Below are 17,586 nucleotides of genomic sequence, written 5' to 3' on the forward strand. Positions count from 1 at the left end.
GCTGGGCTCTTCCTGAAGTCCACTATCATTTCCACTGTCTTCAGAGCGTTTAGCTCTAGGTTGTTCTGCCTGCACCAGGTCACCAGACGCTCAGTCTCCCACCTGTAGGCAGACTCATCGCCATCAGAGATGAGTCCAATGAGAGTGGTGTCTTCTGCAAACTTCAGGAGCTTGACAGACTGATGGCTGAAGGTGCAGGTGTTGGTGTACAGGGAGAAGAGCAGAGGAGAAAGAACGCAGCCTTGTGGGGATCCAGTGCTGATGGTCTGGGAGTCAGACACGTGCTTTCCTAGCTTCACGTGCTGCCTCCTGTCAGACAGGAAGTCGGTGATCCACCTGCAGGTGGAGTCAGGCACGCTCAGCTGGGAGAGCTTGTCCTGCAGCAGAGCCGGGATGATGGTGTTGAAGGCAGAGCTGAAGTCCACAAACAGGATCCTGGCATAGGTCCCTGAGGAGTCCAGGTGCTGGAGGATGAAGTGGAGAGCCATGTTGACGGCGTCGTCTACAGACCTGTTGGCTCTGTAGGCGAACTGCAGGGGGTCCAGGAGTGGGTCAGTGATGGATTTGAGGTGGGACAGGACAAGGCGCTCAAATGATTTCATGACCACAGAGGTCAGGGCAATGGGTCTGTAGTCATTTAGACCTGTGGGCCTTGGTTTTTTGGGGACAGGGATGATGGTGGAGGATTTGAAGCAGGCTGGCACGTGGCAGGTCTCCAGTGAGGTGTTGAAGATGTCTGTGAACACTGGAGACAGCTGATCAGCACAGTGCTTCAGGGATGATGGAGAGACAGAGTCAGGACCGGCTGCTTTGCGGGGGTTCTGCTTCTTAAAAAGCCTGTTGACATCTCTCTCCAGGATAGAGAGAGACGTTCCTTTGGTAGAGGAGGAGGAGGGGGGTTCTGATGTGGCTCTGATGTGGAGGTTAGTGTCAGACTTGTCCCACTGTCTTTCAAAGCGGCAGTAGAACTCATTCAGATCGTTGGCCAGACGGAAGTCATTAATGGAGTGGGGGGGTTTAGGTTTGTAGTTAGTGATCTGTCTGAGCCCTTTCCAGACAGAAGCTGAGTCATTGGCTGAGAACTGGAGCTGAAGTTTCTCAGAGTACAGTCGTTTAGCTTCTCTCACCGCTTTGCTAAACCTGTACTTGGACTCTTTAAACCTGTCCCTGTCCCCACTCCTGAAAGCTTCCTCCTTTTGCCTCCTGAGCTGACTGAGCTTAGCTGTGAACCAGGGTTTGTCATTGTTATAACTCACCCTGGTGCGTGATGGGATACAGCAGTCCTCACAGAAGCTGATGTATGACGTCACAGCCTCTGTGAACTCATCCAGACTGTTGGAAGCAGTCCTGAACACCTCCCAGTCAGTGCAGTCCAAACATGCCCGCAGATCCTCTATGGCTTCACTGCTCCACTGCTTCGATGTCCTCACAACAGGTTTACACAGTTTTAGTTTCTGCCTGTATGTGGGAATCAGGTGGACCATGACATGGTCAGAGTGGCCCAGTGCAGCCCGGGGGACGGCGTGATAAGCACCACTGATTGTGGTGTAACAGTGGTCCAGAGTGTTCCCCTCTCTGGTCGGGCAATTAACAAACTGTCTGTATTTGGGCAGTTTGTGGCTGAGGTTCCCTTTGTTAAAGTCACCAAGGACAATAACTACGGAGTCCGGGTTGGTCCGCTCCACACACAGTATCTGCTGTGGCCTGTGGTGGGATGTAAACACCGACCAGGATGAATGAGGTGAACTCACGGGGGGAGTAGAAGGGCCTGCAGTTTATGATGAAAGTCTCCAGGTCAGGAGAACAGTGCTGCAGGATCACTGTCACGTCTCTGCACCAGCCACTGTTTCCATAAAAACACATTCCTCCACCTTTCGTTCTGCCGGACAGCTCTGTGTCGCGATCCGCTCTGAAGAGCTGGAAGCCGGCCAGCTCCAGCGCAGAGTCCGGAATCGGTCTCTGTTCTTCTGCACCAGTAGCTGAAGTTCATCCAGTTTGTTGGGCAGTGAACGCACCTTGGAGAGAAAGATACCTGGGAGAGGTGTGCGGAGTCCGCGCCGGCGGAGACGCGCAAGCGCACCGGCACGTTTTCCTCTCCGGCGTTTCACTGCGAGAGCAACGGTCAGTGACCTCTGACCAAAATGTCCAATAGAAGCTGGAGACTTTTATAGGGGATGTGTTAATTAGGACTGAACTAAGTATCTGTCATTATGGGTGGGTGGGGGGGTCCTGTTTGTTTATTTATTTGTTAGTTTTTATGTTATCCCCCTGTGTGTCTTAGCTGGGCTGATCAGCCAGTATATATGTTCCTTTGTGTTAGGTTGAGCTTGGCTCTAGGTTATTTTGCCTTAGTTAGTTTTGTTACTTTGACCTCTTTTATGGGCCCAGACTGTTTTGGTTAATTCTTTTGTCATTTGAATTTTGTTAATTTGGAGTAAATAAATAAGATAAGATACCTGTGACTCCTCATTACCTTACAACTCGGTCCCTCACATACAGCAACCAGTGTTTTCATGCAAAGAGGAACAGGGACATGCTGACCCTGCTGCCACCAGTGCAACTGTAACTCATCACCCTCCAGTGTGTACATACTGCCCATATGCACACTCCCATTTAGCAGCTTCTTCTTCTTCTCTTACCTGTGTATGACTTCCTGCCTCAGCCGTTCAGATTTATGTGCTTGTTACTCAGCCATTACCTCCACCTGTTCTGTCTGAGTGTCTGTTGTTGGGTCCTGTTTGCTGTTTCCTTCATCCTGAACTGTGACCACAGTCAATACTAGCATTGTAGCTGTTACAACTGTAACAATTAATTAATTCATTTTCCATTCTGCTTATCCAAAACCAGGTCGCAGGGTGTGGGGGGCTGGAGCTAATCAGTCTTTTGCAGGGCTGACACACACAGACAAACAACTACACACACACTCAGGCAATTTCGAGTCACATAGACTCACACAGAGAACATGCAAACTCCACACAGAAAGGCTCTGGGCCTGAACCTCCTTTCACTGAGGCAAGAGCGCTAACCACTGCACCACCCTGCTGCCCAACTGTAATAATATAAGTCTGAAATGATTTTTTTTTTTTTTTTTAGCCAGGATAATTTTTCAAAGGTTTTGTTTTTGAGAAAAAAATATTCACTCGCCTCTCATGAGTTATTTTCACAGATGGAAAAAAAAATGTTTTTTCCACACACAAAAACAATTATGGGAAAAAAATTCAAAGTTGTAACCCCAAGAGGCAAGTGAAAAATATTTGGCAGGGGCAGTATAATTTTATCTTCATTTTTTTCTTCCAATAAAAACAATTCAATTCAATTCAATTCAATTTTATTTGTATAGCGCCAAATCATAATATACATTATCTCAAGGCACTTTACAGGATAAGGCTGAGACCTTTCTTTGTTACAGAGAAAAACCCAACAGTTCCCACAACGAGCAAGCGCTTGGCGACAGGGGGGAGGAAAAACTCCCTTTTAACAGGAAGAAACCTCCAACAGAACCGGGCTCAGGGTGGGCGGCCGTCTGCCTCGACCGGTTGGGTTTAGGGGAAGATAGAAAGAGGGGGAGGGGGAGGAGAGGGGAGAGAAGAGAGAGAGACCAGGAACAGCTGTGTCGGTAATGGCGTTATTAATAATAAAGACAGGTAATAGTAATAGTAAAGATGAGTAGTGGTGGATCTGGGTCCTGCTGCTCCCGAGGCAGAGATACCTGCAGAATGAGGACAGAGAGAGGGAGAGAGAGGAGAAGCACAAAACTACGGGAGAGAAAAAAAAAAAAAAACAAAGTTAATGGCATGAAGTCATTGAGAGAGAGCGGGGGAGAGAGACAGAAATAGGGAGAGAGCGCCCAGTGAATCATGGGAATCCCCCAGCAGTTTAGCTCTATAGCAGCATAACTAAGGGATGGGTCAGGACATACCCGAGCCAGCCCTAACTATAAGTTTTACTAAACAAGACAGTTTTAAGCCTGATCTTAAAGGTAGAGAGGGGGTCTGCCTCCTGAACCCACACTGGGAGCTGGTTCCACAGGAGAGGAGCCTGATAGCTGAAGGCTCTGCCCCCCATTCTACTCTTACAAACTCTGGGAACCACAAGTTGACCTGCATTTAGAGAGCGAAGTGTCCTATTGGGAAAATAGGGAACTATAAGCTCTCCAAGGTACGATGGTGCCTGACCATGAATGGCTTTGTAGGTGAGGAGGAGGATTTTAAATTCTATCCTGGAGTTTACAGGGAGCCAATGCAGAGAGGCTAACACAGGAGAGACGTGATCTCGTTTCCTAGTTCCTGTCAGTACTCGTGCTGCCGCATTCTGGATCAATTGGAGGCTTTTTACTGAATTTTTGGGACATCCTGACAATAAAGAGTTACAGTAGTCCAGTCTTGAGGTAACAAATGCATGAACTAGCTTTTCAGCATCCTTTAGACATAGAATGGGTCTGATTTTAGCAATATTGCGCAGGTGGAAGAAGGCTGTCCTAGAGACTTGCTTTATATGTGGAGTAAAGGACAAGTCCTGGTCAAAAATGACACCAAGGTTTCTGACTGTAGCACTGGAGGCCAAGGTGATGTCATCCAGAGTCAGTATATTATCACATAGTGTATCTCTGAGGTGTTTTGGGCCAATTACAATAACTTCAGTTTTGTCTGAGTTTAAGAGTAAGAAATTACTGGTCATCCAGGTTTTTATGTCCTTAAGACAGACCTGAAGCTTGGCTACCTGGTTAGTCTCACCTGGCTTCATGGATAAGTACAGCTGGGTGTCATCTGCGTAACAATGGAAATTCATCTGGTGCCTCCTAATAATGTTTCCTAGAGGAAGCATATATAGAGTGAAAAGTATTGGTCCTAGCACAGAACCTTGTGGAACTCCATGACTGACTTCTGTGATGATAGAGGAGTCATTGTTAACATGAACAAACTGGAGTCTATCTGACAGATATGACTTAAACCAGCTTAGTGTGGTTCCTTTGATGCCGACCATATGTTCTAGTCTCTGTAATAAAATCTTATGATCGATGGTGTCAAATGCAGCACTAAGATCTAGTAGGACAAGTACAGAGACAAGTCCATTGTCTGAGGCTATGAGGAGATCATTGGTAACCTTAACCAGAGCTGTTTCTGTGCTATGATGGACTCTAAAACCTGACTGAAAGTCTTCAAACAAACCATTCCTGTGCAAGTAATCACATAACTGGCTTGCAACGACCCTCTCAAGGATTTTGGAAATAAAGTGGAGGTTGGATATAGGTCTATAATTGGCTAAAACATCAGGATCAAGAGTAGGCTTTTTAAGTAGAGGTTTAATTACTGCAACTTTAAAAGCCTGCGGTACATAACCAGTTGATAAAGATAAGTTAATCAGACTTAATATAGAGGTGTCAAGTAAAGGAAAAACCTCTTTGAACAACCTTGTTGGAACGGGGTCAAGAAGACAGGATGATGGTTTAGATAAATAAACTGTTGAAGTGAGCTCAGGGAGATGTACAGGAGAGAAACAGTCAAAATATAAGCCAGTTACAGTTGACTCTGAGGCTGCTGAACTGGACAGTACATCTGAACCAGCTGTGGGGAGGAGATGGTGAATTTTTTCTCTAACAGAGACAATTTTATCTGTAAAGAAGCTCGTAAAGTCATTACAACTGAGGGCTAAAGGTATAGATGGGTCAACAGAGCTGTGGCTGTCTGTCAGCCTGGCTACAGTGCTGAGCAGAAACCTGGGATTATTCTTGTTTTCTTCTATCAATGATGAATAATAGGATGTTCTGGCTTTACGGAGGCTTTTTTTATACGCCAATAGGCTGTCTTTCCAAGCCTTTAAAGATTCATCCAGGTTAGTAGAACGCCACCTTCTTTCTAGCTTCCTTGAATTTTGCTTTAAAGCTTGTGTTTCTGAGTTGTACCATGGAGCTAGCCTTCTCTGACTCACTACCTTCTTCCTCAGAGGGGCCACAGTATCTAGAGTTGCACGCAGTGAGGCTACAGTACTATCAACAAAATCATCAACCTGTGTGGCTGTGAAGTTAAGAGAGCTGTTCCCTACTGCATTGATAAATGGCAGTGGGCTAAGTAACAAGAAGATGATCCTGGAAAGAAAGAAATTTCACTTGCCTTTCAGGGTTTCTCACAGTTCGTCTGATGGACAGGTCGCCAGTCTATCACAGGGCTGACATATAGAGACAAACAACCAGTCACACATATGGGCAATTTAGAGTTACCTATTAACCTAACATGCATGTCTTTGGACTGTGGGAGGAAGCTGACCCACGCAGACACAGGGAGAACATGCAAACTCATGATGACAGTGATAATTTCTGGATGGATGTGTTTCACTTGCTCCTTTGTTCTCGGCACCAGCAACAGTGCGAGGGCCTGCTCAACAGCTTTAAACACTATATATGTTTAATAAGCTAATTCCAGTATAATTTTAAACTTTATATGTTTAAATAAGACTCCTTTTAGCCCAACTAAATATAAAAATGATTCAGTATTTTATCACCAGAACTGTATTTCAGCCAGAGAAACTCTTGTAATAGAATTCAAACATTCATGTTGGGAAATAAAATGCATAGCAAATACTGAACAGTCTGCTCAATAAATGACATGAGATGATAAAAAAAATGATAAAAAGGTTAGATTGTGTATTTTGTGGTGTTCAGTCAAACCTGTGAATGTTAGCTGTGTATTGCTGCTGTTCTGGAGCAAAGCTCTTCACATGCTTTATTTTTAGACAGTGACATGTGAGGCTGCAGAATGAGAGCAGCTCTGGACTCTTACACTGGTCATATGAAACATTATGAAAGGTTTCCTCCTTCAGACTGTTACTCTATATCAATCTGCCAACTCTGTGGACTATACTGTATATTAGACATTTATAACACTAGGCCCAGTAGAGAATGAAATTGTTCAGCTGAGTTGATTTTATTTAAACTACTTACGAGGAAACAAACTGAAAATCAAACTTAGTGGTCATGTGGCCCTAAAACCATGAATGTAAACTGGCAGAGTGAATCTTCACTGTGAGAGATACAAAGCCAAGACAGACTCAGTGACCAGAGTCCAACCACAGAGAAACAAGTCCTGGCACTGCAGCTGAGGTAAAGCCAGAGATGTACTTCCTCTTAAAATCTGACAATTATAATTTATAATACTTAAAGGAATACGATTTTTGATTCATGACAGTGAAAAGCAACAGATTGTGTTGGAGCAATCTGAATATGTGGCTGCATGTCACAAACTTAACACATCATTAAAACTATTGTTCAAATGTTTTAGACTTCAGATTCTTCACAGTAACCTCTGACTGCTCTGATCACAGCTCTGCTCACTCTTCATTCTCTCCACCAGCTTCATCAGGTCATCACCTGGATGGTTTCCAACAGTCTTGAAGTTCTCATATATGTTGAGCCCTTGCTGGCTGCTTTTCTCTCACTCTGTGCGCCAACTCATCCCAAACCATCTCAGCTGGGTTTAGGTCAGGTGACTGTGGAGGCCAGGTCATGTGATGCAGCACTTCTTCACTCTCCTTCTTGGTTAAATAGACCTTATAGAGCCTGGGGGTGTGTTCAGGGTCACTGGCCTGCTGAAAATCAAATGATGGTCCCACTGAGATCAAACCAGATGGGATAGCATGTCGCTGAAGAATTGTGTGTCTGTGATGCTGGTTCAGTGCACCTTCAATTTTTAATAAATTGCCAACAGCGTCAGCAGCAAAACTTCTCCTCTGCAGCAGAGGTCAGTCCTTATCTTCCTGTCCTGGGGTGGTCCTCATGGGAGCCAGTTTCATCAGAGTGTTTGGTGGCTTTTGCAGCTGCACTTGAAGATGCATTCAAAGTTCTGACTGAGCTTCATGTCTTAAATTAATGATGGACATTGTTTCTCTTTACTTTGCTGAACAGTTCTTGACATAATATGGATATGGACATAGTATGAAGTTGTCAAATTGGCCTATTTACTGTACACCAACACTACTATGACACACTATGAGACCAGGAGGCAGAGTTGCAGTCTTACACTCTTCTCTGCTCCTCTCTTAGAGCAGTCGCTGCCATTCACCCCCTAAAAACTGTGTCTGTCCCCCGACCATCTAAATTTAAATGTAATAAATCAAAAGTGAACAGAGAAGGAGTTAGACATGAAAACCTAATAAAAATGAACACAACCACTATTCCAGAGCCAAATAACAGGAAAATTAAATGTGGATTATTAAACATCAGATCACTCTCATCTAACTCTCTACTAGTCAGTGATCTGATAACTGATCATCATCGAGATCTGCTCTGTCTGACTGAAACCTGGCTGCAGCAGGATGAATATGTTCAATCAACACCCCCCACTCATGTTAACGTTCATATTCCTTGAATCAGAATCAGAATCAGAATCAGAATCAGAATCAGGTTTATTGCCAAGTATGTTTTCACGTACAAGGAATTTTTTCTTGTGATTGGTGCAGAGCGCACCAAAACACAGAGGCAGCCATCTGCGGCGCCATTAAAAAGGGGGGGGGGGAATGGAACAAGTGGAGAGGAGAGGAGAAAAAAATAACAGAACCCAAACTATACTCCTGGGGGGGGGTGGGGGGGTGTACAGTGTGGGATTTGGGAAAAAAAACCTCAGCAACATAAGCATATATAAACGCATTTTACAACACAATGACTCAAGACAACTTGCTCTGGGGAGGGGGGAAAGGGGGGAGGAGGTGATTCCAGTGCAGACAGGCAGCCAGCCGCAGCCGCTGCCATTAAGGCGCCACCATCGGACCCCGCCCGCCGCACTGGATGGGAGGAAGCGGCGAAGGCGTGGGATGGGGTTGGGGGTTGGGGTGAGTTGCATATGTACATGTGAGAGGTGTCCGTGAATGTGTGTGTGTGCATAGGCCTGGAGAGTCGCTTCGTCTAGTTCACAATCAGTGCCTCAGTTCGCAGGGTGTCATCGCGATAACACAGCAAGTTGCCATGGAGACATCCTTGATCGGGTCCCGGACGGAGTCAACAATCAACAGGTGTCCGTGGAGGAGGGGGGGGTTGTAGAAGCGTCTCACTGCAGCGATCTCGTGGGGGAGTTGTTCCAGCACCGGCCTTGGCCAAGGCTGGTGCTGCGGGGGCCGGAACGCAGATTAGATTATGATTGTTTGGGTTGGGGCGAGCAGTCATATTTCAGTAGAGTCAGCAGCTTCTGCCTTTTTTCCTTGGAGTGGAGGTTGGGGTCAGCTGGCAGGTCTCACAGGTACTGGTGGAATCTAGAGGTGGGTGCTTGACGTGTAGCCGGTCCTTGTTCGAGCCCGTCTGCATCCCGAGGCAGCCCTGGTGTTTTGACCTGGTTTTGGTTGATAGGGGATAGGGGGAACTCATTGACAGTCATTGGGGGTCTCTTGTCGGACGTCTCAGTCGGGGAGGCCACCACGGTGTGTCTGCGCCAGGCCCGCCTCTTCCTTCGTGTCGAGCAGTCGAGCGCGAACCTGCTCAGACAGAGACCTGCCGCCTGGGCCGGTCGGGGTGAAGGAGGCGGCCTCTGTTTGTCCATTCTGGTCATCTTCATCCATTCTCCTTTCCAAAGCTGAAAGCTTCTCCAAGATGTGACCCATGTTGCAATTTATGACCACAGTCTGAGCGTTAACAGCTCTGTCTATTACCACAGACAGGGTGTTGACAGCTCCTTCCAAGGTGGTTCCCAAGTTGCGGTTCACAATCACAGTCTGAGTGCTTACAGCTTTACTCACTCCATCAATTATGTCGGGCAGTGTGGGGATTTGGACTGCTGTCACCGTCTTCCGAATTTTCCGATACACCAGGGCAATGCCTAATCCAATCAGCAGAAAGCCTGATATCACAATTCTGAATATATAAAGATCTTCTATGTCCTCAACGGAAAGAATCGGCAGGCACACGACCCTCCACTGCTCCCAGGAGTCCCTCATGTAGCCAGCACAGGCCAAGGAGGAGGGGTGGCAGCCATTTATCACTCCAATTTATTAATACATCCTAAGCCTAAGGTTAATCATAATTCATTTGAAAGCCTTATTCTTAGTCTGTCTCACCCAAACTGGAAAACACAAAAACCAGTCCTACTAGTTACTGTATATCATCCACCTGCCCCTTACTCTGAGTTCTTATCTGAGTTCTCAGATTTTTTATCTGAGTTAGTTCTCAGCACAGATAAAGTTATCATGGTGGGTGATTTTAACATTCATGTAGATGTTGAAAGTGACAGCCTGAGTATTGCATTTAATTCATTATTAGACTCAATTGGCTTCTCTCAGCATGTTAATGAACCCACTCACTCTTTTAACCATACCCTTGATCTGGTTCTAACTTATGGGATTGACATTGAATATCTAACAGTTTCTCCCCAAAACCCTCTTTTATCTGACCATTATCTGTTAACATTTGAGTTTTCAGTCATGGACTACACAGCATCTGGGAAAAAAAGTCCATAACAGCAGGTGTCTCTCTGACAATACCGTTAGCAAATTTAAAGAAAGGATCCCATCAGTACTTAGCCCACTGCCATGTATCAATACAGTAGGGAACAGCTCTCTTAACTTCACATCCACACAGGTTGATGATCTTGTTGACAGTACTGTAGCCTCACTGCGTGCAACTCTAGATACTGTGGCCCCTCTGAGGAAGAAGGTGGTGAGTCAGAGAAGGCTAGCTCCATGGTACAACTCAGAAACACAAGCTTTAATGCAAAATTCAAGGAAGCTAGAAAGAAGGTGGCGTTCTACTAACCTGGAAGAATCTCTAAAGGCTTGGAAAGACAGCCTATTGGCGTATAAAAAAAGCCTCCGTAAAGCCAGAACATCCTATTATTCATGATTGATAGAAGAAAACAAGAATAATCCCAGGTTTCTGTTCAGCACTGTAGCCAGGCTGACAGACAGCCACAGCTCTGTTGACCCATCTATACCTTTAGCCCTCAGTTGTAATGACTTTATGAGCTTCTTTACAAATAAAATTGTCTCTGTTAGAGAAAAAATTCACCATCTCCTCCCCACAGCCGGCTCAGATGTACTGTCCAGTTCAGCAGCCTCAGAGTCAACTGTAACTGGCTTATGTTTTGACTGTTTCTCTCCTGTAGATCTCTCTGAGCTCACTTCAACAGTTTCTTCATCTAAACCATCGACTTGTCTTCTTGACCCCGTTCCAACAAGGCTGCTCAAAGAAGTTTTTCCTTTAATCGACACCTCTATATCAAGTCTGATTAACTTATCTTTATCAACTGGTTATGTACCGCAGGCTTTTAAAGTTGCAGTAATTAAACTTCTACTTAAAAAGCCTACTCTTGATCCAGATGTTTTAGCCAATTATAGACCTATATCCAACCTCCACTTTATTTCCAAAATCCTTGAGAAGGTCGTTGCAAATCAGTTATGTGATTATCTGCACAGGAATGGTTTGTTTGAAGATTTTCAGTCAGGTTTTAGAGTCCATCATAGCACAGAAACAGCTCTGGTTAAGGTTACCAATGATCTCCTCATAGCCTCAGACAATGGACTTGTCTCTATACTTGTCCTACTAGATCTTAGTGCTGCATTTGACACCATCGATCATAAGATTCTATTACAGAGACTAGAACATATGGTCGGCATTAAAGGAACCACACTAAGCTGGTTTAAGTCATATCTGTCAGATAGACTCCAGTTTGTTCATGTTAATAATGACTCTTCTATCATCACTACAGTCAGTCATGGAGTTCCACAATGTTCTGTGCTAGGACCAATACTTTTCACTCTGTATATGTTTCCTCTAGGAAACATTATTAGGAGGCACCAGATGAATTTCCATTGTTACGCAGATGACACCCAGCTGTACTTATCCATGAAGCCAGGTGAGACTAACCAGGTAGCCAAGCTTCAGGTGTGTCTTAAGGACATAAAAATCTGGATGACCAGTAATCTCTTACTCTTAAACTTGTAATTGGCCCAAAACACCTCAGAGATACACGATGTGATAATATACTGACTCTGGATGACATTACCTTGGCCTCCAGTGCTACAGTCAGAAACCTTAGTGTCATTTTTGACCAGGACTTGTCCTTTACTTCACATATAAAGCAAGTCTCTAGGACAGCCTTCTTCCACCTGTGCAATATTGCTAAAATCAGACCCATTCTGTGTCTAAAGGATGCTGAAAAGCTAGTTCATGTATTTGTTACCTTGAAGAGCACATAGTTCCCTATTTTCCCAATAGGACACTTCGCTCTCTAAATGCAGGTCAACTTGTGGTTCCCAGAGTTTGTAAGAGTAGAATGGGGGGCAGAACCTTCAGCTATCAGGCTCCTCTCCTGTGGAACCAGCTCCCAGTGTGGGTTCAGGAGGCAGACCCCCTCTCTACTTTTAAGATCAGGCTTAAAACTGTCCTGTTTAGTAAAGCTTATAGTTAGGGCTGGCTCAGGTATGTCCTGACCCATCCCTTAGTTATGCTGCTATAGAGCTAGACTGCTGGGGGATTCCCATGATTCACTGGGCTCTCTCTCTCTCTCTCTCTCTCTCTCTCTCTCTCTCTTTCTCGATTACTTTATGTACCCTGAGCCCGGTTCTGTTGGAGGTTTCTTCCTGTTAAAGGGAGTTTTTCCTCCCCCCTGTCACCAAGCGCTTGCTCTTTGTGGGAACTGTTGGGTTTTTCTCTGTAACAAAGTAAGGTCTCAGCCTTACCCTGTAAAGTACCTTGAGATAATGTAGATTATGATTTGGCGCTATACAAATAAAATTGAATTGAATTGAATTGAACAACACAACTAATGGTCTCAACACGTTAAGAAGGCAAGAAATTTCACTAAGTAACCTAATAAAGCTGCTTATGGTAATGTTAATATAATGCAAAGCTGCCATCAAGGTCAATGGAAGAATCTAAAATATCTAAAATATCAAACATGTTTTTTTTGTTTACAGTCTATGGTGCCAACAGGTTTTGGAACCGAGCTAAAATTTTAGATGAGCTTGGTGTGATACTGATGATCTGTGTGGTCACTTCACCATCCAGCTCAGTCTGACATTTAATCCATATTATTGATTCATTTCTTGACCATGATCATGATGATCATGATATGAAATATTGAGAAAGGTCCATCCAAGAGTCCAAGGGGATGTTTTCATGTCTGCATAGTCATGCTCATGTGTGTAGATAAAAACCTGTATAGAAATGATCATGTAAACTGTCTGATACATTAATATCCTAATTTATTACTCTGTCTTTTTTTTTTTAAATCCTAAGACAAGGTTTGAGGAAAAAAAAACTTTTGATATCACATAGAGAGTAAATAAAGTTATTTTTACCAGTGTAACCTGGTAAGCCTTTTCATAAACGTGCGATAGGTCTGTTCAATATGCAATAATGTGAAATTTGACTACAGGCAAGCATCCAATTCAAAAGCATAATGATTGAATTCCTGTTTCCCCAACAGTTAATGCCAAATGATTAGGAAATGACAGAGCTGTAAAATAAAGTGTTTATTGTCTCCTCCTTTCTTTTATACCTGTAATAACCCACCCATGTTATTAGCGCGCAAGCTTTTTTTCACTTACACAACCAACAAATGGAGGTATCAATAATAAATGTGCTGTAATGCAAACTAAAACCCACTGAAACCCTTCTGAATGTAACATGACAAAAAACATTTAATATCACACCCATCAAAATACTACTGCATTGAGTGGGCATGTTTTGTATAATGATCATACTACACTGTTTGTTTCTGACATATTATGCCTTCAGTGTGGAAACAATTAGATGATTAATCCATTAGTTAATTGGTGGAAAATTAATCCTCAACTATTTGGAGTAATAGAAGGCTCAGGGCTCGAACCTGCCGGCCAGCTGGGACCGATGTCAGCTGGGATTGGCTGCAGCCCCCCACGACCCTATAACAATAAGTGGTATGGATAATGAATGAATGACTGAATATTTGAGGTTATCAGTCTTTCAGGGGACAAAACAATCAGACATTCTCTGGCTCCAGCCTCTCAGTCCAAGGATTTGCTGCTTGTCTCTGATTCATATCATTGTAGGCTGAAGGTCTTTGGCTTTGGGACTGCTGGTCGGACAAAAGGCATTTGAAGATGTCACTTTGGACTCTGTAGCTGCAGCACTGTGTTCTTTATCAGTGTCATTTTAGTCAGGACCAAAATCAAAGCAATCAAACATCACTCACACTGAGCCCTGTTTTCTATACACTGAATGTGTGTTTATTAGTAAGAGGCTGACAGGTGCACAGGTGTACATTATCACAGGTCAGAAGTGCAGGAACAAGTTGGAGGCAAAACAAATGAGCTCTCATCTCAGCAGCAGAGACCTTGAGGGAGGCTGGGATCGACTGATCCTCATCTGGACCAGACTGATACTCTGCTCCCCCTCTTCTACTTCTTCTTGTAGTCCTCCAGGTGAGCCAGAATCCAGCTGGAGGGACCCAGGATGGCCACCATCAGGGTTGTCATAGCAATTGCTTGTTCCTGCAGGACAAGGACACCAAGAGATTGAACTCATATTACTTAAGATCATATGAGACTAATAATAATAATGAATAAAGAATGGTAAATATAGTGCACACACATAGTCCCATCTGTCCAGGCACATATAATGTTTTCATCCTGTCTCTGTTATATTTAAGCAGGTTAATGATGATCACCAGCAAACATTCCTCCTCTGTGATGCTTTATTCTGGCACTCAGAATAGTGTTTGCTGTTTTCCAGACTCACATCCAGATCTGGTCATAAAAAGTAGAAGGATGCTTTCGTCTTTGGCAGAAAACACAACAACAACAACAAAAACTTCTCTGTATGGATCCAATCTAAAAACAACCCTGCTGATTTAAGGCCTGCCCATGTCAGGACTCCAAACCCCAATCATTCTGAGTACAAGCAAAAATTTATGTTAAAGTTAAAGCTGCATCAGGACCACGATTGGTTTGGTTAGTGCTCTAAATGGAGGAGTGAAGGAAAGTAGCAGCAGGGAAACAAATCTTGAGTCCCTCAGACAGAAACAAAGACAGATGCATCACTCAGAGCTCAGCAGATAGGTCACCACTGTGTCATGTGCTCTGGGCTTACAGGTACCAACCAGTCCTCCAACCTGAACAACTGTACAGGTCTTTTTTTTTTTCAAACCTCTGATACGACCTTGGTTGTCATGGTTACAATAACAACCTGTGAGAGTAGCATACCTACCTTCATCACCATAGTTACTATAATAATGTTCATGGCTTGGTTAGGTTTAGGAAAAGATGGTGATTTGGGTTAAAATAAGTACTTCATCATTAGACGACCTTTGTTGTCATGGTTACAATCATAACAACAAACAGTCATGGGTAATAGAAACAACATAAACTTCTATGTTCACATGGGAATAATAAAATATGTCACCTTAATTTTCCCTTTGCTCCTGTCATAATTACCACGACCACTAGACGTCGCCTAGCAACAAAACCTAACGATGGGTCATAGTAACCTGCTGACAGACGACCCATGACCTCATTTATTACAGGAGGACAATCTCAAAGATACACTGTGGAGTTTTTGTCCACTGGTGGCACTATGGAGCAGCAGGTCCCCAGCTTGTATCTCCCAGACAAGAACACATCACAAATCGTCTTTGCAAATGTTTCATGAGGAAGAAAATGCATTCAACATGTTTGTTACGATACACGCAACATGAGAAACACTGAATGTAAACAGCCACTTCACAGGGTACCTTTAAAACATATACTGTGTGTATATCAGCTCTGGTTTTTATGTTGTTAGATCCCACTGTGGAATAAAATCATCTCAGATAATATTTTTCAACCTCGAGATGTTTGTGTGAAAACATTTTAGTCATAAATATCACATATCAGTCTGACTGTATATCAGTGAAGAACAGTATACTGTGAGGTTACTGTAAGACTTCCTGCTGTAGACCAGGAAGTGTCTGATAAAAGAATAACCAAAGTGAACTGTGGTGAGGATTAAACTGAGCTTTCACCTCAGAAGTCAGCATTTTCGCTCAGCTTAAATGATCTAAGTGAACAAATCCATGCTGATATCAACTGATTATGTACCTGAAACAACAGGAACACTCACTATTACAATGGTTCACAAAATACAAACTCCAAGAAAACAGTCACAAAGTAAAAACACATTTAGCAATAATGAATATGTAAAAGTTCATGTATAACTGCTGGCACACATAGGAAGTGTGAAGCATTAATGAGGTTTCTGATCACTTTTGTTTTCTAGTTTTAACTTGGGGAAACTAAGAAATGTAACAGCTGACCAATGGTTCTCACTTTTAAGACTAAGTGAGTTGAATTTGTAACTTTATCTGTGTTGTGTTAAAGTTCCATAGAAATGCCCTTGATTTATTATTAAGCCGTCCCCTCTCTGAGCCTGCTGAGCTAAATAAAACCGAGCAATCATTAATCATCCCTGCGACTCATAATGTGTCACACTGAGCACAAATATATCGTCATCCCTGAACACAACCATTAATAATCTTGGATTTTAAATCGGTTCAGGTCAGCTCTGTCTGACTTTGATCAGCAGCAAGGTCAGTAACTTGGCAGAGGCTCAACAGGGCACATGTTCACACAGCGATTACACACTATTACACTTACAGTTACATAAACAGTATGAAACTCCTGCAGCGCTGTCTAAAATATTGTGAAATAAAACACTGAGTTGTGTTCGGCTGTGGGTAATGTGACGTAGATATATAGATAGATGTAGTCTTGTTCTTAATGTCTGGGCTGGCAGAGAGGTGTACGTGTTGGAATAAGGCGGAATAATGGCGAGATACTGACGCACTTATCGAAGGTGTTAAAAATAAATTCGTTTGATAAGTTATACATTTATATACATTATACAGGTAAAATAATAATAATTATAATTATAATCAACATTTTGTGTCGATGAATAATATATGTGTAATGGGAGAAGTAGTCATCTGTAAAGTTGGACGCAGTTGAGGGACAGTCAGGGTCTGCTCCGTCACACCGGGCCAAGATGCGCTGTCCCGCGGAACAATGAGCACTGCCGGGGGCCGCTGTGGAGCCTGTTGCGGGAATACCTGCTGCCTGTGTCGGATGAGAGCAGGCTACCTGCTGAGGTCATGTTAGTTCAGTAGAGGGAACATGAACTCACCCCTGCAGTGACATTGTGTTTGGCAGGTTTGGACGACACATTGGCCACGGAGACCAGCTGAGTCCTCAGCGCGCTCCTGAACAACCGGGACACGGTGGGCAGAGGCATGGCGACGGTTTGGTGCTGCTTGGCCCGAAGGACTGGTGGAGGACGGGGACAACACAACCAGCGGCTCTATCCACACTGACACCGATAGCCCTACTTTCAGTTTTTCTCTACGAGCCACCAGGCGCAATGTGTGTGCGCGTCTGTGTGTGTGTGTGTGTGTGTGTGTGTGTGTCAGAGAGAGAGAGTGTGTGTGTGAGAGAGAGAGAGAGGGAGAGAGAGAGAGAGAGAGAGAGAGAGAGACTGCGCGTCAGCCCGCAGCTACGTCGGAATTTGATTGGCCGTCTCACCTCCGGGTCAATGACACCGTGACCGCGTCCTCAGTTCACCCGGTGTCTTCAGCTGCTGGAAACAGCTTCCCCCACCGC

The 17,586-nt window shown here is 44.0% G+C and overlaps 1 protein-coding gene across 1 annotated transcript; it reads right to left on the reverse strand.

Annotated features, from left to right (window-relative positions):
* Positions 1-14,156: 14,156 nt before the first annotated feature.
* Positions 14,157-17,405, reverse strand: cox8b (cytochrome c oxidase subunit 8B). The gene is made up of 2 exons (XM_071488856.1): positions 17,114-17,405; positions 14,157-14,448 (listed from the first exon to the last, which is right to left on the reverse strand). Exons 1-2 carry the CDS (start codon positions 17,219-17,221, stop codon positions 14,356-14,358), a joined length of 201 nt encoding a protein of 66 aa, XP_071344957.1. The 5' UTR covers positions 17,222-17,405; the 3' UTR covers positions 14,157-14,355.
* Positions 17,406-17,586: the final 181 nt, after the last annotated feature.

This window comes from Trachinotus anak, unplaced genomic scaffold (genome assembly GCF_046630095.1).
Source record: "Trachinotus anak isolate AG129_WGS33_773 ecotype Australia unplaced genomic scaffold, CSIRO_AGI_Tana_v1 ptg000002l, whole genome shotgun sequence".
In the NCBI taxonomy this organism is placed as follows: domain Eukaryota; kingdom Metazoa; phylum Chordata; class Actinopteri; order Carangiformes; family Carangidae; genus Trachinotus; species Trachinotus anak.

Bases quoted from the DNA above. Each gene is read 5' to 3' on its own strand.
- cox8b (XM_071488856.1), bottom strand. From the start codon at position 17,221: ATGCCTCTGCCCACCGTGTCCCGGTTGTTCAGGAGCGCGCTGAGGACT. The intron at 14,449-17,113 runs GTGAGTTCATGT...CTTGTCCTGCAG, and splicing joins AACACAATGTCACTGCAGGG to GAACAAGCAATTGCTATGAC.